General features: G+C 36.5%; 2 protein-coding genes across 4 annotated transcripts in view; one reads left to right on the top strand and one right to left on the bottom strand.

Moving 5' to 3' along the window:
- Positions 1-2,286: 2,286 nt before the first annotated feature.
- On the bottom strand, positions 2,287-19,005 carry PTCD2 (pentatricopeptide repeat domain 2). 2 transcript variants are annotated; one of them, XM_026718222.2, is made up of 10 exons: positions 18,873-19,005; positions 15,071-15,163; positions 11,471-11,600; positions 10,850-10,967; positions 9,906-9,984; positions 8,260-8,351; positions 7,197-7,310; positions 6,230-6,304; positions 4,566-4,676; positions 2,287-3,697 (listed from the first exon to the last, which is right to left on the bottom strand). In XM_026718222.2, exons 1-10 carry the CDS (start codon positions 18,985-18,987, stop codon positions 3,473-3,475), a joined length of 1,152 nt encoding a protein of 383 aa, XP_026574007.1. In that variant the 5' UTR covers positions 18,988-19,005; the 3' UTR covers positions 2,287-3,472. The 2 variants fall into 2 exon arrangements, with proteins under 2 accessions (XP_026574007.1, XP_087783260.1); XM_087927134.1 differs by lacking the exon at positions 4,566-4,676.
- A 58-nt stretch (positions 19,006-19,063) lies between these two features.
- MRPS27 (mitochondrial ribosomal protein S27) overlaps positions 19,064-21,966 on the top strand; it is a 55,025-nt gene continuing 52,122 nt past the window's right edge. Inside the window, exon 1 of one of the 2 annotated variants that reach the window (XM_026718247.2) lies at positions 19,064-19,409. In XM_026718247.2, the coding sequence (XP_026574032.1) occupies positions 19,340-19,409 (70 nt within the window). In that variant the 5' untranslated portion in view covers positions 19,064-19,339. The remainder of the gene's footprint in view (positions 19,410-21,966) is intronic. The other variant, XM_087927133.1, reaches the window with a different exon arrangement.

Here is a 21,966-nt window from a genome sequence, read left to right as displayed (position 1 = left end):
TTTTTCAGTTTACCCTTTTCTTCTCCTTCCAATAAAGTATTTCCATTTGTACATGAATAAAAAATGTTCTTGGGTCAAGCTTGATTCCTAATGATAGCATTCATGCAGAGTTTTTTAAAAACAATGCTAAGAAATAATTGCTTTAGCTTCCCAGTACTTGGCTAGTATTATGAACAAATATATAAGCCCCTGGGTTGTTGCAGTAGGCGTGTCTGCTCATTAGCGTCCCCCTAAACAGAGCCATGCAGCCTAAGCAAGCTGAGGATTGGAGTGGCCTGCTCTCAATGTAAACTCTGGGGCTGTACAGTACAGAAGGTAAGTGAATGATCAGTGGTGGAGGGTGGAGAGAGGGTATGCAACTGTGTGGGTTGGGAAGCAGGCCCAAAGGCTGCAGAGAGCTAGTGGGGTGGGAAAGCAGGCCCAAGCCATGTAGGGACCCAGCAATATGGAATGAGGGAGATTGAGGGGGACACTGCTGTAGCTTCTCTGTGGCTGGTCGAAAGGGTGAACCCCCCCAAATTTTGTGCAGGTAACAATTTTCCATAATTTCAAAACTGGATTGTAAGTTGCTTTTGGGGAATCAGGTAAAACTGCAGTTAAAATAAACTAAGCCTGACTGATAAGGAAGGTCTTCATTCTCTCTTAAAAGTGGGAAATTGAGACTAAATCTAGTTCTTGAGGGAATGCATTATTCCTCAGTTTGCAGGTAATGTGGCAAGTCCAAAAGACCTATCAGATAGCACACCAAAGTTATTCTTTGCCTGAAAATGTGGTTTCCCATGTGAAATTCAGAATCATTCCACACCTAGAAATACACTCAGTGTATTTCTAATTTTATATTTAACTAATTTTATAACACAAAAGGTAATACGTTTTTAAAATTGCCTCCAATATAATTTGCATTCACCATTCAAATCAGACAGATTGTTTTACAAAGAATGAATACTGCACCCTCTACTGTCTGCTTCAGTATTTTGACAAGACATTGAAAAATCAAAAATTCAGTTCCTACAATATCTCTTTTTCTAAAGTCAGTTTTAAAACATTATTTGAAGATAGGAGAACATAGAAATATGTTTTGTTGCTATATACAAATCTATCTAAAGCAAATTAATAAAATCTTGTTGATTTGTGTCTGATACAGACATTACACACATATAGTTTAGACTGACCCCAACTACTCTTAGTTCAACAGTACTTCTTTTTACCTCAGAGTGTTTAGGATTTCAGCTTCCTGGATATTTCCATGTTTGGCATCATATTTATATCTACCACTCTGTCAGTATAGTATATCTATTTCCCAGAAAATGACTTCTTACTAAGATATTATGAAATATGTTTCCCAAGTAATACTGAGGCAATTCTGAATTTTGGTAAAATACACTCAGATGAAAGTAACAATGTATATGTGCTAAAAAAATAAGGAACTCTCAATCCAAATCAGCAAGACAAATTGAAATCAAGCAGGACTATGGAAGAATTTGTTATAAATTGGTAGGCTCAGGGAACAGGTGGAGGAGGTAACCGCAGAGAGGACAGGTATTTTAGAATAGAATAACAGAGTTGGAAGGGACCTTGCCTGCCTACACCACTTCAGACAAATGGTTATCCAACATCTTTTTAAAAACTTCCAGTGTTGGAGCATTCACAACTTCTGGAGGCAAGTTGTTCCACTGATTAATTGTTCTGACTGTCAGGAAATGTCCTTAGTTCTAAGTTGCTTCTCTCCTTGATTAGTTTCCATCCATTGCTTCTTGTTGTCCTACCCTCAGGTGCTTTGGAGAATAGCTTGACTCCCTCTTCTTTGTGGCAACCCCTGAGATATTGGAACAGTGCTATCATGTCTCCCCAGTCCTTCTTTTCATTAGACTAGACATACCCAGATCCTGCAACCGTTCTTCATGTTTTAGCCTCCAGCCCCCTAATCATCTTTGTTGCTCTTCTCTCCAGTCCTTCTAGAGCCTCAACATCTTCTTTACATCGTGGCAACCAAAACTGAATACAGTATTCCAATATAGTATGTGGCCTTACCAAGGCATTATAAAGTGATATTAACACTTCACATGATCTTGATAAGGGCATCCCAAATCTTTTACAGAACTTTGGATCAGAAGTTTCCAAAAGGTTTGCTTGAAACCATACAAAGCCCATAATTAACTAATTATGACTATCTGAATGAGTCCAATGGACTGTGCTCCCACTACACGATGAACCATAAATTAACAATATAAACTATGTATTGCAGCATTATGCCATACCATGAGCCAGTTTGCTATACAGGTAGTATTTGACTTATAACTGTTCATTTAATGATAGTTTGAAGCTGTGGCAGCCTTGCTAAAAGTGAGCTAGGTCCTACCTTCAACATTATGAATGCCACAACATCCCCAGGGTCACGAGATCACAATTAGAGAACTTAGCAACCAGCTTGCATTTACTATGGTTGCAGCAACTTATGTGCATGTGATCATGATTTGTGACTTTCCCAGCTGGCTTCTGACAAACAAAGTTAATTGGTGAAATCAGATTGGCTTAACACCCACATTTTTCATTTAACAACAATCACTGTGGTAAAATGATTTTAAAATTGGGTTCAGTCATGCAATGATTTGCTTTACAACCATATCAATTTATGATAAATTCTGGTAAGATGCCGCTCTACAGACCAGTAGACTGAATTGTAGGCCTCTCATAGCTGGTTGACTGGGCCAGGCACTCTCTCTCAGTACAATTCACCTCATAAGGTGGCTATCAAGGGGAAAATTACAGATGGGGTATTAGACATGTTCACTACTGAGGCAGAGAGATAAACATAGGATAAAAATATAATAATAATTCACAAATTAATTCCATTTTGGCAGACCAATTTGGTGAATTCAATCCAAATGTGCCTTATTTGACTTTGACTTAATAGTTGAACAAATCTAGCCTCTATGGTTATAGTTTGGCATATTGAATAAATCTAGTCCATTGGTTACTAGCCCAATCATGCTTAAGTGACAAAGGGTGAATGTGGTATGTTAATAGCCCAAAAAAGCCCAATGAACTTTGAGGCTAAGTGTAGACTTGAACCTCCATCTCCCTAGCCCAACACTATGTAACACTATCTAACTGAGGTTCTTCCCTTTAGTGAATTGCTCAAAAGAACAGAACAAGGGAAAGTCATTTCTGTCTTCTCCATATCACTTTCTCTCTAATAGAAACCAATGAACATGGTAATATGGAATCAAGAAAAGCCTTGATTAGCTTGGCAAACCCTAATTTTCTCTGCAGGTTGTTTTAACTGGTTCTGCAGCATGCCTACTATGAAGTTATGTTATGTCTTTACATTATTTACTTGGCAATATACCAGCAAAACCATTCATATAATTTATGAATATCAGTATTCCTCCAAAAAAACCCACACTAAATGAAAATCTTGTAAAAGAGGCAGGTGGATTCTAGGACAGAATTCCTGATGGAGAAAGTGCATTCAATCACTTAGTAGAAACGACTGAAGAGGCTGTAAAGTTCGTTGACTCCGTTTTGTTTCTTTCAACAGCTGCATTTTGTACCCTTTGGGATGTGGTACCTCACACAACAGGTCATCCAGAGTCAGTTCATTTATCTGTCCTGAGACTTTTAACTTGGTGACAATTTCCTCAAACTGAATAATGAAGTCTGGATCGAGTTCTAGTTTTTCCCTGACAGCGATGATCTGTAAGATTACAACAAACCAACAAACCATGATCAATAAAGAACTGTTCTTTTCTATGCCAAAGCATGATAAATTTTGATCAAATTTACAGAAACAAGACCCTAATCCAATTCCTCTTGCCAATTTGTTATGAAGGTGCACTACACCTGTGGAACTTACATTTATCTGCAGCTCTATGCATCAATGCTTAACTTGTGCAGTTGAAAGCTACAAGCTGGAGATGTTTTAAACTTGTAAATTGTTAGATGTATCCCAAAGTATTTGTTAATAGGGACTAATTAGATGAAAAAATATTCCTACGGGTAAGCAAATTCAGCAAGCTCTATCAATATGTTAAGAGGTCGCTTAAACGAATGGTTATTTCAAGATAATTATTGGCATTTTTTTTCAGATTTATTTATTTATAATTAACAGTGATCAATGATTCTCACTATTTACAGTGTAATTTACCTTGATCTGAAAAATCAGGAACAGGGGTGTGTTCTACTGAACAAGTAATGCTTGCAGCTGATATAAAGCATATATAGTAGTACAAATAATCTAGCAAATTTCAGCGAGATGTCACAGAAACAACTGAGATATCCACAACAGCATGGGTACATTCATTTCTGGTATAAAATGCTTTCCAATTTATTCCTTTGAGCTGCATTTGGGGTGACATTTCAGCTGCTACAGAAACAGCTCAAGAGAGAAATTAGCAATAGATTTCACAGTACTCTCAGCATGCAGCAAAAAAAGGCTACAAAAGTGTTGAGTGCACTTATACATGCATCAAGATAGCCCCCCCTCCCTTCCTGAAAGAGAAAAAGAGGGAGCTATACTTCTAGCTGTGAAAAAAGGCTGCTTCTATCAAATAATTTTCACTTACCACATCCTTACAGAAGTTAGGTTTTCTCACAAAATATGTATTGATTTTTGAAGCTTTTTCCAGTGTTTGCAAAAGATTCTTTAGATTTCCAAAGGCAGCCAAAAGAAGAATCTTCAATACAAACATAACAAAAGAATGATGCTTTCACAAATTCTGGATTGTGTCAGAAGAAAAACCTGCCAAGCAGGCAGGTCAAGAGTCTTTGTAACTATTGCTGATCATTGATTGTGGCAAATTCCAGGTACAGTATACATTTTTCGGTATCAAACTCTCATTATAAAAATTACAATAAAACTTGTGATACAGAACCTTTCTGTTTCTTTAATCATTTTATTCACAGTAACAGATACAACTAAGAGAAAGGACGTGCTGGGATTGAAACTTCAAAGCAACCTTCTTTATGTTGACAATCTCCTCCCAGGAGATGCAGCCCAAAATAGTGGTGCTAAAATGGGCTGCTTAGGAACATTCTTGCTATGACTATGGAAATCATCACTGTCTCCAAGTCCAACTCATTACAACAAACCAATAAACCTGGTATGAATGTGAGGGAGGAACAGGGAAAATATCTGAAGAAAAAAATGTTTTGTTCCTAAATAAGCATTTGATTACTGATTGTCCTGTATCTGCCATCCCTTCCTCCACTTGCCCCTCTTCCTATCACTCCCATATAGATTTTTGTATCTTCAATTTTAAATAAAGATATTTTGATATAGAGGTTATGGCATTGGAACCACTAGAAATTGGGATATTGAGAGTCATACATGATTAAATAGAAAAAAATGGAATACTAATTGCTCCTGTTTTTAATGGCATATCTTCTCTGAGATTATCTTTGCTTGCCCACTTTTCACTGTTCTTTCAACATCGTGTGAATAATTTACTGCTACATTTGCTGCCATGGAAATTTTTATTAACAAAAGATTTTAAGAAGATTCCTTAGAATCATATCATTGATGTGAATCATAGAAAAGTTGGCACATTTCAATAATTTAACTTTTGATTATTTAAATATACAGTTGATGAACAGCAAATGAATAACTGCTTATGTTTTTCCAGCGTTGATGTGACATAAAGCAAATCGAAACGCTTGAAAAAATAAGGGCATAAAGAAAACAGTATAAGGCAGAAATGTTTTTAATTAGCATTGGAATAGAGCAGGCTAGATTGCCATATGTTGTTTAAGACAAGGGATATCTTCTCTCTTAAAATATAGCATCAGATTACACGATCATTAGAACACACAAATTAAGCGTACCATATTTTTCAGTGCATAAGACACACTTCCTCCCCCCAAAGTGGGTGGAAATGTCTGTGCATCTTATACAGCGAATGATACTGAAGCCCCACCCACCCACCGGCCCCCACCCGTCAGCCTCTGCCTCCCAACAATTTGCCTCCTTGCGGCAAACAGCAAACAGCCTGGTCAGCTTCAGCACAGCCTGATTTAGCATGAGCAGCTGATTGTCGGTTGGAATAGCCTCCCAGAATACCGATGACCAGCTGTTTCAATCAGCAGGTATCACCACCACCTATCCTTCCGTGAAGACCAAAAATGGGGCGCCCAGAGGCGGCAATAGGTGATGGCGCTTTTCTTGTTTTCCACCCCAAAAGCTAGGTGCATCTTATACTGTGGAGTGTCTTATAGTCCGAAAAATATTTACCTTTAAATTGTCATATACTATACTTTCAGTGGGCTGCAACTGTGAAAAATAGTACTGGGCCTTCAAAAAATCATTCTGTAGAAGGAAACAAAAATAGTAATACTTTTAAATATTGTCTAACATTTTATTTAAATCCTAACAATTGGCTCTCACAACCTCTCAATAATAAATAGACCTACCAAAAACACATTATTCTAAATCAGGTAGGTCTGCCCTTGAAATCCATGTGGAAGCTACAGCTGTTTCAGAATGGGCATACTGCAATATTCCACAAAGTACACTAGTCATCAGCTGGCTTCTGAGTGTAGTTCAAGGTGCTGGTTACTGTCTAAAAAGCCTTTCATAGCACAAGGGCCTAGTTAAAGGGACAGCCTATCTCCAACTATTTCTATGTATTTGGTGAGACTGAAGAGTAGGTGCGCTTTGAGTCTCCTCAATAAAACTATGTCATCTAAGGGACTTAGGAAGTGTAACTTCTTTAGTTAATGCCTGTCTGGGGCAACACCCCTGGTGTAACCCATATGCCCTCTACCCTGATGATGTTCAGAAGGTTGTTGAAAATCTGTCTGTCCTGCAGGTGTGGGAGGTAGGATGTGATGAAACTCCTGTAGGATGTTTTATTTGTTGAAGAGATTTTGCCCGTTGGGTTCTTATAATTTGTTTCCTTAGTTTTTTGTTTTACTGTTAATCCCTTTTAAATAGCATAGCGATAGTACTTAGACTTATATATCACTTCACAGTGCTTTACAGCCTTCTCTAAGTGGTTTACAAAATCAGCATATTGCCCCCAACAATCTGGGTCCTCATTTTACTGACCCTGGAAGGATAGAAGGCGGAGTCAACCGTGAGCCAGAGAGAATGGAACTGTCAAATTACTGGCAGCCGGCATTGAAGTTACAGTACAAACATACATCCAAGGATACAGAACATCAAACTGCACTGATAGTGGAAATAAATAATGCTATACCTGTTTCAGACCAAGTGCTACTATAAAATATTGTGTTCTTCTTGAAAGCTCATGTCCACGGAGACGCTTATCTTCAAGTAATGTATTAACAATTTTCCAAGATTCTGGGCTGTTCTGCAGGATGCAAGATTTTTTTAATATTTATATGTAAATTGCAATGCAGACTACAATGGAGAGATGGCAGGACTTTACTGAATTTTAAATGCTTGGGTTATGAAAATTGCTCAAAATTCTCTTAAAATTTTGTGCAAAAACGAATTATAAAAGCAAAACAAAACTGAAAACAGGACATTTATAAACTCCCGTGAAAAGTGGAGCTCAATCTGATTTAACTAACTTGTGAACACCTCAGGTAAGCTAATATTTGATACTTCTCTAATGGATTTCTAGAAATCAACAGGTAGCAAACTTCAGAAAGTCTCTGTGTCAGGTACAAGTAAAAGAAGAAGCAAACCTCCTCCACACCCTCACATAGATATATTATTTCCAAGGTATCAAACTATTGTTTCTTGAAGGAGGAAGAGAGCCAGATGGAGAAAGAACACTGTATGTACTTTTCTTCATAGAAAGCAAGCTTAATTTATTAACAAGATATTATGGAATTTTTTTATATAGGTCAAATGACTGATTCACATCTGTTTTGGTATATCCTCTACAAAGACTACTGCAGTATTTTGTATTACTGCATATATCTGCTTTTGTGTATCATAGTTTTATTGCAATTATTGATGGCTATGATGTATTTACACAATGTGTAGCTGTTCTATGGTATTCACAGCTCATGTGGCAATTTAAATGGGGACTAAAGAGAGATATTCTTGATTCATCTATGACTATATGCAAAACATGTAATTTTCCACTTCAATAGCTATAAAACACCATCTGTTTAACTCCAGGGAAATCACCAAGACAGAGAGAAAAAGAATGCAGCTATTCAATGATATTCTTTTTACCATAGGTTTAGTGATAAGAAAAACAAAGACTAAACAAATAACATCTAAATTAAAGAGAAATGTAGACACAAAATCATATTAAACACCATTTAAATAATATATACCATTACCAGTTTGTAGCATATTGCAAATGCGAGCAAGTAAGTGTCTTGGCTGAATCTGACATTTTCTCTGTCCATTTCTAATAGCACATTCAGAGCATCTGTGGAATATAATTTTAATTTTAAGCATTACTTCAGTATTTGTAGATAATCACATATCCCAGCTGCTAATTTATAATACTTGCAACTGAAATAAATTATTTATTAAAAACACTTGGGGGAATAAATTATATACCACTAGATTCTTTCAGGGTTCCCTGATGTTCTCTGAACTCGGTTGTTTCATTGTAGATGTTTAATTACCAAAACTAGGTAACATCACACTATCAGATGATACTACCTATTTTCGATAATGAACATCTGCAACAAAACAACCAAGCTCAGAGAGCACCGAGGACTCCTTATTTCAATCCCGAGCTACAAATTTTCTCCTCTATCAGTACTAGATTTTTTTTATGTTAACTCAAGTATTCTCAACTCTTTAGGCAAAAGGTTTTTTTGGGACATATGAATGCCTGTCATACACATCACACACAAAAATCTGCCACGGTAAGAAGTTGATTTATGCAATGCTTGTCATGGTGGGTGGGGCAGTCAAAAATAACAATTTAGCAGGAAGCAAACTTGTGAAGTTCTTCATCTAGTTATCCTTTCCCCATCTTTGAATAGACAAGAACATTTCCAGAGGAATCATTGGGATATATCTGCTTACCACTTTTACTTTCCAAGAATGCCTCTGGGATTCAAATGCATTCTTGTAAGCCATGATTATACCACAGGTTACTGCAATGCAATTAAAGAATGTATTAAAAATTACACTGGGTGGAGCAGGAACCTGGTAGATGCCAAGGAACACGGTTATGAACAATGTAGCCAATATTCTCCATGTTGGGGATGCAATTGGAAATAATTTATACCTAAATTCTAAGGTCGCAATAGTTCAGTGGAAACCATGTATCATAATAGTAAAACAGTATGCTGTGTGATAACAAAAAACTTGATGTATCATTCTGCACCTGCATCAGGGCTCTTTCAAAACTGAATGCTAAAAATATTTCCAGAGAACCAGAGTCAATACAAAACCCTCAATAATTAAAAGGTATACTCCAAAATTTAAAACATTAAAAGTGATAGACATCTTCCAAAACCTCATGGCAACTTGTCTTGAGATTTGGAATTCTTTTTTAAAAAATAATTTTAATTCCATTCTGGAGGTCTGTGAAGTACTGTGGTAATTTCAGTTTTAAATGTCATAAAGCTGAAGTACTATGCAGTTTCTTGGAATTAAATCTTATTATCTACGATGTCTCTCCCTTTCTAATAGACATTCAATGTCATGTGCCATGGCAACGTTAATGTTGTGGTCTGACAAAATTCAATCTTGTCAAAGTTTGAAATTTTCCAAGCTCCCACTACCCAAAAAAGTAATTTTTAAATTTTTTTCAAAAAACTCCTAAAAAGTACCAAGTATCATCACATTCACTGAATGAAAACAAACATCTAATGAACACAGACTTAAGAAAGTTAGAATTATTTTTAAGAGATGTTATAACTCTGTAACATTCAAAAGTAATCATGTAAAATTTATTAGATCAAATTATTCAGTGGCAATTATATTGTATTACATTATGTGATTAATATTATCTTTCCTTTACCTTCAAAATGACCCTTTTCAAATAACATGTCCATTAATATATTGAATGATGTATAATCTCCAAAGAAGCCATTTAGAGTCTGAAAAGAACAGAAAATATAGCTGTATTGGCTGTTTTCATCTAAATAACTGTTTCTATGGAAATAACTTTATTCATAATGCTTGACAAACACTTGGATAAAAATTCAGGGCTTTAAATTTCAGGATCATCCTCTCAAGCTGCAAATAAGAGATACATAATTATCAAAATACATTTATTACTACAGTGTTTCTGAAAATAAATTATCCAACGGTGATTTGGTTAAAAGCTGATTTATTAGAAGACTGTTTAAAAAGTTCTTGGAAATGCAGATAATGGAATGTGTTCCTTTGGATTTTAATCATGGACTAGAGGAGACTGTGCTCAAACCTTGGAGTAATCCCCAGAGAAACAAGACTTATTTCCAAGAGTTGAATTCCTTGTAACTGGCAAGACCAAGGATTAAGAAATAACTAGGATTTCAGGAAGGTATCTTTAATGCTAATCTGAGATAAGTACAGAATCTTGAAAACTCTTAAGAATTTCTCAACCTTAAGTTACAGTGAATTGATTAATTTTCTTGAAATGCTTGTTCTTGTATCTATCAGCTGATGGATGAACTTCCAATTATGAGGTGAATATTCATCCATCTTCTTCTCTGCCTTTCCACTATCCCTTACTCCAAGTGTAGCACAGGATAATCTCCAAACTTTTGTCAGCTTCATTTGTATAACTTGAGGTTCAAGATTCCAGATATTTCAGGAATTTAAATGGAGCCCAAATGTTCCAAACTAAATCGATGGGCCTTAAAAAGCTGCACTGATTTTAATACGGTTGCAAAAGAAAAATAAATTGCCCTATGGGTTGAATTTCATGATTGGAATGATAGAAACTGAAAATAATACAAAGATAGTCCTGAATTTTACCTGGTCTTTGATGAGTTCCAGTGCAACTGCTTCAAGGCCTAGTTCATAACATAACCTCATAAATATGGGTCCAAATCTGAACTCCCCAAAGGCCCTGTTTCTGTTCTCTTCATGATACCTGAGTAGAAGATAGTTTTTGTTATGATGATGATTTAAGCCTGAAGATCAGACAGACAGGACAGAGTATATTCATACTCAATCTTCCACAAGACAGGATGCAATGTATTGGGAAATTTTATAGTTACTTGCCTAGAGTTTCCAGAAAACCAATGGCACTCAATACCATTCAACAAAAAATAGTGACAACCGCTCCCCATTCAAAAAGAGAAGAGTTTATATAATAGTCTCCCTAAAGTAGCTCTTTTCTATCAAATGAATTTTGTATGCTGGTAAAAGATTCTATATATTTTTTTCCTTTTACTATGTTGTGGTTTGCATTATTTCAAAAGAATGAAATGTGAACATTATTTTACTAATGAACAATATTGTTCTGAAAAAGACAAAAATAAACCAAACATAAAATTAAGAATAGTCTCATGATAAAACTTCCTTATTGTAATATGAGCAGAAACAGACCAAACATAATACAAATGAATATTCACATTACTGAATGACTCTTACCTGTATATGGTTCTTTTGACTAATTCCATTTCATTTTTGGATTGACATAGATATAGTAGATTTATTAATTCAGTTCTGAGGATAAGGGTATTATTTGCTAACTTTTTTTCAACAGTTCTGAAAAACTCATCTGAAATCGAAAAAAAGAGTGAATTGTTTATATTGTATTCAATTGTATTTATAATTAGCTTACACAGAATATTGCAGAATTGATAAAATAAAATGAAGCTGAATGTTGTTTTGGTTTATACCTAGGATTTTGTAACTTTCTACTTTTTCTGAAACAGTCCCCTTTGAGGGGAGGTATCCTATATATCAGACACATTCCCAGGGGTGGGATTCAAAAATCCAAGCAACTGGTTCGCTGACCGGTTGCTGGGTAGGCGTGGCCATGGTGGGCATGGCCTACTGAGACTTCCTGTTTCTGGCTTCTGGTAGGTCTTCAGAGCCCGGGGGGGCTGTTTTCGCCCTCTCAAGGGTCCAGGGGCCTCTGGGAGGGCGAAAACAGCCTCCCCTGGGCTCTAGAGGCCCACCAGAAGCTGGAAACAGGCCCATTTTGCCACTTCTGTTTTTTTCCTGGAAGGCCGTTTTTTGCCCTCCTAAGGGTCCACATGCCTCCCCTGGGCTCTGGAGGCCCTCTGGAAGCTAGAAACAGGCCTGTTTCTGGACTTCCAGAAGGCCCCGTTTTCCCCCTCTCAGAGCCTCTGCACGGACCCTGCACTTACCTCCCTCAAAAATGGGCCGTGTGGAGACTCCTGGGAGAGGAGGAACAGAAAGGACAGAGCCAGCTGGTTGGTTGAAATGCTAGTTCGGTGAACCAGTTATAACTTTAATCCGGTTCACCCGAACTGGTCCAAACCGGTAGAATCCCACCCCTGCACATTCCCCAAACCAGAAAAATATTCTGGTTTCCAGAGTTTGGCTCAGTTCAGCAGCAACAATAGCACTAACACCCAGAAGCTCAAGTTTGCTAGAGCAACAGCAGGCTCATCTGAGTCACAGAACAGGAAACTGTACCTCTGTTCTCTGATCATGATGATGAGGGCTACCAAATCTGGGCTACCAGAACCCTCTGGATGTCAACAAGGACTTTGAGTTTTTACTTCTGCCACTTTGTGATTTACCTAGATTTTTGCAACTTCTGAAACACTTGGAGATATAAATGAATTCAGGTAGTCCTTATTTAACAACAATCTGAGACAGGCAACCCCATCACTAAATGATAAAGTTGTTAAGCAAGACATCAAGTGACTATGATATGCAATTTTACTGCTGGCTTCCTTGTTGACTTTGCTTATTGGAAACCACCAGTGAAGGTCTCAAATAACGATCATATAACTGTGGGAGGCTGTGATGGTCATAAATGCATGCTGGTTGCAAAGCACTGAAATCTTGGACACATGTCAATGGAAATGTTGTGACGATTATAAGTGCAAGGATCAGTTGTAAAATTATCTTTTCAACCCTACTGTAACTTCTAACTATTGCAAAACAGGACAATCTTTAAATATAAACCCAAGAACTTTAAAAAGAACTGCCTTTAAATATATAACTCTATAAATTTAATGTGTGCTCTGGGAAATCTAGTCACCTGATTCATTGAAAGGCAAAACTTGTTCTGCCAGAATTTCAATTCACACCATATAATAAATTCATACGGCAATTTGCTTCTTTCTGCTATGTGAATGGAATGCTTTAGTTTGAATGTTTGAATTATTCTTTACTTGTTCTATAAACCCATAATCTGTTTAGAATCAACTTGTAGGTGAGATGGGCAGCATCAAAATTTAATAAATAAATATATACTGTTAAACAATTCTTAGACAAATCTAGGAATGCTCTGGATCCCAGAAATGATCATTTACCGGTCAGACTGGAGTTGCCATTTCAAAGTATACACTGAGTTAAAATGAAAACTAAAAAAAAGAGTTTGAAGTTCTTTCAGATGGTCGCTTGACTTTGATTTCAACATATGGAATTGTTTGTAAACAAAAATGAAGGCATTAAATGAAAGTATCCCAGTTCAGACTTTTGATCTGAAATCTTCCCGGAAACAACTGATATTAAAATATTTTAGTAGTACCATATATACTCATGCAAAAACTTTTCTGCTTCCGATTACCCCCATGCTTACAAGTTGCAAAGGAAACACGGAAGCAGGGAAGCGGCTGCCCAGCTCCAGAGCTCCACACCATAATTTTTTTTTTCAGAGGGAATCTCACTTGAGTATAAGCCGAGGGGTTTTTTTTTTCAGCACAAAAAATGTGCTGAAAAACTCGGCTTATACTCGAGTCAATAAGTTTTCCCAGTTTTTTGTGGCAAAATTAGGTGCCTCGGCTTATATTCGGGTCGACTTATACTCGAGTATATACGGTAACTACCATATCAAAAGATTTCTCCAAATGTACTGTACTGTATTTGCGAGCATCAGGATTTTGACAGTTCCTAAAGCTAATGCTCTATATAGAATAGCACCTGTGTACCCACATCTAAAAAGTCCCATTAAGGACAATACCTATCACAAGGTGCCTCCTGGTTATCAATCAACAAACTTTTGTGTCAGAATTGAGTCTGGCTGTGGTTTCAAAAGAACCATGATATTTCTTCTGTGGTTTGATTGCAGTTGGGACTTATCCACTTGATAGTACAAGATCTGATACCTACAAGAACTATCATGCTTCAAAAAATAATATAAAAAGTGCTTTGAGCCTAGGGTAAATATAATGCTTTTCTGTTACTCATTAAAACATTTATTTCTTTTTTTCAGGTTTCTATATAACCCCAAAAGAGAAACAGATGCTTTAAGAATCCCATTTACTGAAATAGCCTCACTGTTTTTTCAAGCTTTTTATAGAAGACAAATCTGCTTTAATATTTAACAGAGGTATTTGAAGCATATTTTATGAGTCACTTTTGAATAGTGCCTATCTAGTGCATATCTCTGACACTTACCTAATAAAAACTCCCAAAGTTTATTGATATTTGAACACAGAGATGGGCAGTATATAAATTTATTAATAAATAAATACATTTATTCTTACCAAGAAAATACAGGTAGTGTTGACCTACAACCATAATTGAGTCTAAAATTTATGTTGCTAAGGGAGACATTTGTTAAGTGAGTTTTGTCTCATTTTATGACTTTTCTTGCCACCGTTAAGTGAGTCATGCGGTTAGTAACATGGTTGTTAAGTGAATCTGTCTTCTCCGTTGACTTTGCTTTCCCAAAGGTTGCAAAAGGGATCACATGAACCAGAGATGCTACAACAGTCATAAATACGAGTCACTTGAAAAGCATCTGAATTTTCATCACATGAACATGAGGGTGCCCCAATGATTGTAAGTGTGAAAAAGTTTTGTAAGTCATTTTTTTCAATGCTGTTGTATCTTTTATTGATCACTAAATGAACTGTTGTAGGTTGAGGACTATCTGTATAACATTGCATTGCATATAAATACTATTTGGGTGGTAGATGTTTAAAGAGACAGGAGCTCCTTAGCTATCATAGTGTATAGATAAGCAAAATCATAGCTTGTACATCACAGATTAAAATTATGCTGCTTAATTTTAATTGGCAAATGATTATTTGGTGTAAATACCTTTTTGTCCATATATTTTATATTCATTTTCCAATTTCTTTTCTTGAAATTTACGTAACTGCAGAACATCTTCTGTTAATAAATAACGTTTTGCTGAAATTGGAACAAGAAAACACAGTAGTTTATTTATCCTAAAAATAATTAGTTTTAACCTTAAACAAATAACCATTATTTCCAACTAGAAAAATGACACAAGATCTCAGAGACTTTTTCCTTTATGCAATCAATAATAATCTGATATGTCATGATTATAAGCATTTTATTGTAATACTTAAATAAGTTTCCACTATGATCACTTCTACTGTAACAGTAAAAGATTTTGTAAAATAAATGTGAATAAGTTCCATTTCTTCAAAAACAATGAGTGTCAAGTCTCAATCATTCTGATTTCTGATGCTCTCTACCAGCTTCCCACAAGGATCTCAATGGGGAAGCCAGCAGAAAGTCAGAAATCATTCCCGCTCCCCCTGCTTTTTGTCCACCCAGGGTCATTCTCTTTCTCTATTTAGGTAAGGAAATATCTCTGAAAGGATGACCCAACAAGTCACAGGCTGTCTAATAACTGCTGAAAATCATCACCATACTTTCCTACCAGTTTAAATAATGAAATATGCATTAGGGATGGGACAATCACTTCAATAAGCTTATTATAGTTTTAAAAACAGAGATAAAATATAGAAAGGTAGAAAAGATAAATGTAAAAAATAAAACATTATGGTCTTATCTATGTGTGACTTGGTCTTATCCACTTTTCAGTATTGGCCTGCTAATTATAGTCCTCACTAAAAAGAACCTGTTGGTTCTTTTTACTCCTGGGCATTAATACTGTCCACCCCATCACAATAATGGATCCAATTTAAATCTGAACTGGGTCAATATAATCTATGAAATCCGTTTACACATTCCTTTATTCTTATTCATTGATTCCCATTTGTATGGTACATACTTGCCTAGTACTGTTAAAATTGTTTCTTGTATTGTTTGACTTTTTGACAACACACTATATAAACACAAAACATCTTCGCTTTGTACTTGTGGAGTTGCCTTCCCTAATTTGGCTCTCTCTGGATGTTGTTGGAAAAAATGGCCAGAGAACATTGTCAAAGTTCTAGTCCCAAATAATAATTAGTGAATAATTAATATTCTCCCTCTCCTAAGCTATATTTCCAGAATACACTGTGTGCCAAATTGGGAGTAGCATGAATGCTACCTTGAGCTCTTGAACAAAAGGCGAGATAAAAATCAACCAAATAAACACACTATTTGTACTAACCCAGAATTAGGTACTGACATTGGTGTTCTTATGCAACAATTTAAAACACAACTGATTTATTTCTGGTTCAGTTGCAGTACATATTAATTCACAGAAAGGGCTAACTTTTCATTGGCAGTAACAATGAAATCCCCAATAGTGGAAATGTTTGTCTCTTCTGACCTCAGGGGTTTCAACTGATGCAGCATACTCTTCACAAGTCCTACAGGGGAAAGGTAGCTTGACTAGTTCCTTGATTGTATAGCAACTGCTCAGCTTTCTTTCTTGCTCATGATCAACTGAATGCACATTTGGTTGATTTTGCTGATTCTACTTTTGATTCTATTTCAAAACAGCAGGCAGGATTGATCAGGATTATTCTGCCTCTTTACAACTGTTCCCATGCATATGGTAGCTTCTGGGGTGCAATGGAGTCTGGAATGAAATTGACATGAATGTTTTTTTGCAGAACTGCTATCTCCTGACAGACTTTGCTGTTAATAGCTGGCAAAGACAGATATCAGGCAAGAGGAGTCCAGCAACATCCTCCTTAAATTCAAGATGTGTCCATTTGTCTAAAAGGATGATCTAGTACAGGGGTCTCCGACCACCCGGTCTGCAGCCCAGTACCAGTCTGTGGCCCATTAGGAACTGGGCTGTGCAAGCAGTGGGAGAGTGTGTAAAGCTTTATTTGCACATGCACGGGATTAGGATGTGCACAACCATCCCCTCCTCTTGCCACCACTGCTCCTTGTTGCTGCTGGTCCATGGGCCCAAAAATGTTAGGGACTGCTGATTTAGCCAAATCTAGACTTTTCTTGCTGATTTACCTGATCATTGCAATTATCTAGGGTTCCGCCCCCAAAGGAATGATTGTAAACTGGATAAATGAAAGTGGCAACTGTATATATTTGGCTTAGCACCAACTAAGTATCAACAGAAGTTAAATTCTTTAATATTTGAAGCATGCTAACTTTTATTGTAACTGTCACCTGCATATAATTATAATTTCCTAAAAAAAAACCAATTAGAATTAATCACAATGTACATATTTCATGTGTGTTTAAATCCTATATTATATAAAATATGGCCTTTCAGCTGAATGAAGTTGTATAATTTAGAACTGCATATGTGGATCTAACTGGGTAAGTTGTAGTGGTTAGTTCTATTTTTTACTCTATTTCATTAGTAGCCCTATACCCATACTTCGCTACCAAACTATGTGATCAGGCTTGGTTTTTGGGGAGGAAAATATGGGGAAAAAATTGTGCCTTTGCCTACCAGCATCCATGGGTTAGCATCCTGTCAGTGTGTGAGAGAATTGAGGGCTTTTTGGAAACTGAAACATGGAAACTGAAACAGAATTTGCTGTGTGAGCAAGGAGACAGCAAGGAGCCTGGGTGTGGCTTAGCTCAACTGTTCTGTACTTAAAGCTACTTGCTGCTGTGAAACTAAAACTGAAACTCCTCTCCTCTGCTTGTGTTTTGCATTTGAAACAGATTTATTTTCAGGTGGGGAGGGGGGAGTAGAACTCCTTAGCATCAGAGTGTGTTTATAATATATGAAATATATGGTCATTTCGAAAAATCCTTTCTTAGTGAGCACCTAGAAGCCAAGAGGAACATATGTGCCAAATTTCAAGTTTGTAGGCTTTACTGTTTTGGAGATTTTGTGATGATGCGTGAGTGGTATTTCACTTTTATATATATAGATGTAAAGTCTTATTATTGTTTTGCATGTTGTATATTGATATGGCTCCTGATTAATCAATACTTATTATTACTGTTATGTGGAATTTCAATATTAGCATTTTAAAAATAACATTGGCATTTTAACATGAAAATCTAGCTCTCTTTTTTAACTTTAGGAAAACGTTGCTAAATTAGCGAAGGCCATTTCTTTTGGTATGTGAGCACTAAACAACAGAGCACACTCTGAAAGCACTTGCAAATTTTAAGAAAGTTACAAACCCAACTGGGAAACTTGTGAAATGTTACCTAGAATGAATGGTTTACATGTAATTAATATCTTTTATTTTTTGATCACTTGATTTCTGATGTATCACATATATCCAATGTATGTATAATTTTATTCTGGGCCCTAAAAAGACTTCACTCTCCTCCCACTTTAATAAATGCTTTTTGCTTGCCTGAATTACTTGCAAAGGTAAGTGTCTCTCCCAAAGTCAGGGATCAAAGTCTTAGCAGCTCCACGTCCAACTCGGGGTGCCTGACTTTCGAAACCACAATTTGGAAGCTCGCACCCCTCGGGGCTCGGATTGACTCGCTTCAATCACAAAACATGCCTGCCGGCACAGGGCAACTTCACCCACGCGTCTTCCCAAGGAGGCAACATTACTTATAAGATCTGTATGGTCCTCCACCTTAAAAAACACCTTTGGGCACCTTAAAAAAAATTGTGGTTGTTGTTATTGAAGATTATACATTAGAAACCCCAGAGCTGGATTTTATCCATTTATTCGATCGCTTTTTAAAGAGGGACCTAGAATGTCCAACCCCCTTTCTTTTCTTAACACCAGATCCAATGTACCTCCTTGTAAACAGTTCCAACAGCCAACTCTGTCCGCAACCAGCCGACCAGCCGCGGGACATTCGGCTGCCTTTCGCAGGAGTCGACCGGACGTTCCAACCACCAGCGCAGCCATCTTACCGCCGAGACATACGAAGAACCGCTACAGGGAGAGAGGCGCTAAAGGACCGCCAAGAAGTGTGCCCTTCTTTCCCTTAGCACTCTATGGTCACCTATGCTTTCGCTTAGCGGGCTGGGGAAAACTGGACCTTTTATGGCATGTGGACTTCAACTCCCAGAATTCCTGAAACCAGCTACGGTGGCTCAGGAATTCTGGGAGTTGTAGTCCACATGTCATAAAAGGGCCATAGTTCCCCATCTCTGGCTTAGTGCCTTTTAAGCAGCTGGTCTCAACCGCAGCAGCAAAAAGGCGTTTCTTCCCTCTTACTGCTCCTCCCATCTGGATCATAGATGTGGTACGCGCCAAAATGGCTGCGTTCATATTTCAGCGTGGGTTACTGCAGAGCCGGACTACCGTGAAAAATTGGGCGGCGACAGGTGGGTCGCTTCAGATGGAAGGAAAATGGGAGTCTTCCTCAGAGAATCTGTCCGTTTTTTTTACGATTCTTAGTTCTGGAGGTGTTTTTTTTTTCAGTTGAAGGTTTTACTGATTTTTTGGAATCAGTGATTTGATAGCCAGTGACGATTTTTATAGATCATTTATTTAGGCTAACTAGTTCAGGAGTCTTTATCCCTAACTAAGAATCTTTGCATAGAATGAAGCTGCACGTCAGGATGTGCTCTTCTCTTTAATATCCATGTGGAATTGATAAGGTTATAAGACCATGGCCAGCTTAGCCTTTTGATTTTCTTATGTGTTGTTGCCTAGCCGCCTTATTTCAATAGAAAATATGTCACTCCCCATCAAAGTCAAATGTCTGTCAAATTACACAACAATGCTAGATTAGTGTCAGTAAGAAGAAAGGGCCATGTTATGGTAATTCTTTTGTTTTAATTCCAGTTTGTTGAATATTCTATTGTGTGGTCCAAACATTGCTTGAAGACATGATTCAGAATCCTCAATGCTGGATTCACATATTAAGTTAAACTAAAGTGTAGTTTTTGAAGTGGCTTTAATAAAGTATGAAAGAAATATATTTTCTTTCAGGCTATAAATCAAAGTGTTTCAATCAGTGATCTTTATTGTTGAAGCTAAAATGTAAAACAAGACTACCAGAAAGTTAAATGAGGTTTTAGATTGAGTTTGGTGTCTTAATAAACCTTTTGGAGCAAAAAGCAGTTTACACTATTCCTCCACTGATTTGAATAGTCATGAATGTAGTGAAACTTCTGAAAAATGTTTCTTGGGCCAATTACATAAAATACTTCATTTTAAAATTTATATGGCTTCCTTTAAGTCTATCAATATAATATACCGTATATTGACCTATTTCGTGTACACCGAAGAAACATAGTGTAATTCTTCAGAAATATTCAGAAACTAGTTTTTTTCATAGAATATGATCTGGGGAAATTTTCACCAATTTGCGTAGGATATTGATTTCAAGCAGCTCAGTGGGCTGAATAGTTTATAGTGCTCTCACAATAAAAGAGTTAGGATTACATGGAGAATTGATCTATTTCCCTCATTATCCTCTACATCACAGGTGGAAACCTTTGGAGCAAGTGGCCACATTTGAAAGATTAAAACTCACATGAAACAGCTGTTGTGAATAATCTTGTCAATTCAGAAAAAAAAATCACTATAACAACCCTATGATCTATAAAATACACTCTGCTCTTCTTTATCATTGTAATCCATCATTTTTGTAATTTGTCTTTTTTGTTTTCTTACAATTGTATGTATACCATCTATGGGTCCCAAAGGTTTTCTGGGAAACAATGATGCAAGATGGTGCCTTGCTTTACAGCCTGTTAGCTTTCACCAGTATTGTTAATACCTGAACAAAAGTCAAGTGGGTAGAAGCTAGATGTACACATAGACTGACTTGTAACCACAATTGAGCCCAAAATTTCTGTTGCTAAGTGAGACATTTATTAAATGAGTTTTGCCCTGTGACCTTTCTTAGCACAGTTGCTAATTAAATCACTGCAGTTGGAAGTATTGGCACTGTACTCTTAACCTTATGATTTTTGATGAATGTATCTTTACTTTTTATGTACACTGAGAGCATATGCACCAAGACAAATTCCTTGTGTGTCTAATCACACTTGGCCAATAAAACATTCATTCATTCATTCATTCAACAATTCCTGTGCTGTGTTCATACTGTTTTCCAAACAGTTGGGAGGAACATAGATTAGGCTATTGCAAGATTGCTTTTGGAAACCTTTCATGGACTTCACTTGGCAAAGGTTAAAATAAATTTAGATACTTGTACATAATAAAGAGACCATTGGGATGTGGGAGGAACTGTTAGTCAGGTTTTCAGCATATTAAGTCTTGCCTGCTCAAAACCATTGAGAATGTTATTTCAGAACTTCCCATCTCTGCTTTCTGAATCCTCACCAGGGTGCTTCTCAAAACTAGATTTTCACTTTAGGGGTTAGGATTTTTAGAATTTTTATCATATTAATATTTATTCTAAAGAAATATTGGGAACATTATTGGAAAGTTAGTTTCTATATAAGGAGTTAGTGGGTCAATGTTTTGCATTTATTAGAACTCTAGAAGTAAGCTATGCATTTCTTTGTAACCTTTTGCACTTTTTCCCTATTGATGTGTTTGTTCTTATAATTCATATTTTCTATGTTTTTCTTTTGTACATTAGAATAAAAGATGGGAGTTGTATGTCATTCAGAGTTTACTTAAAGTGGAGTAATTTGTAAATCTTATAAATAAAAAAGCTTTTGTACCAATATAAGATATAGGGAATTGCTATTTTGATTAGAATTAGAATTCTTTATTGGCCAAGGAATTTGTCTTGGTGCAAATGCTCTCAATATACATAAAAGAAAAGATACATTTGTCAAGAGTCAAGAATCATAAGGTACAACAATAAGAGTCATAAGGTACAATAAGCAATCAAATCATACTAGGAAACAATATAGATTGTAAGAATACAAGCAACAAAGTTACAGTCATACAGTCACA

The sequence above is a fragment of the Pseudonaja textilis genome, chromosome 2 (genome assembly GCF_049901715.1).
Source record: "Pseudonaja textilis isolate UNSWEBS1 chromosome 2, rPseTex1.2, whole genome shotgun sequence".
Lineage (NCBI taxonomy): Eukaryota > Metazoa > Chordata > Lepidosauria > Squamata > Elapidae > Pseudonaja > Pseudonaja textilis.
Note: the sequence above shows the minus strand (reverse complement) of the source record. Positions and strands in the feature narration are given on the sequence as shown.

Bases quoted from the DNA above. Each gene is read 5' to 3' on its own strand.
- PTCD2 (XM_026718222.2), bottom strand. From the start codon at position 18,987: ATGGCTGCGCTGGTGGTTGGAACGTCCGGTCGACTCCTGCGAAAGGCA. The intron at 15,164-18,872 runs GTACATTGGATC...TTCCAATTTCAG, and splicing joins TTGGAACTGTTTACAAGGAG to CAAAACGTTATTTATTAACA. The intron at 10,968-11,470 runs GTAAGAGTCATT...TCTTCTACTCAG, and splicing joins GTCAAAAGAACCATATACAG to GTATCATGAAGAGAACAGAA.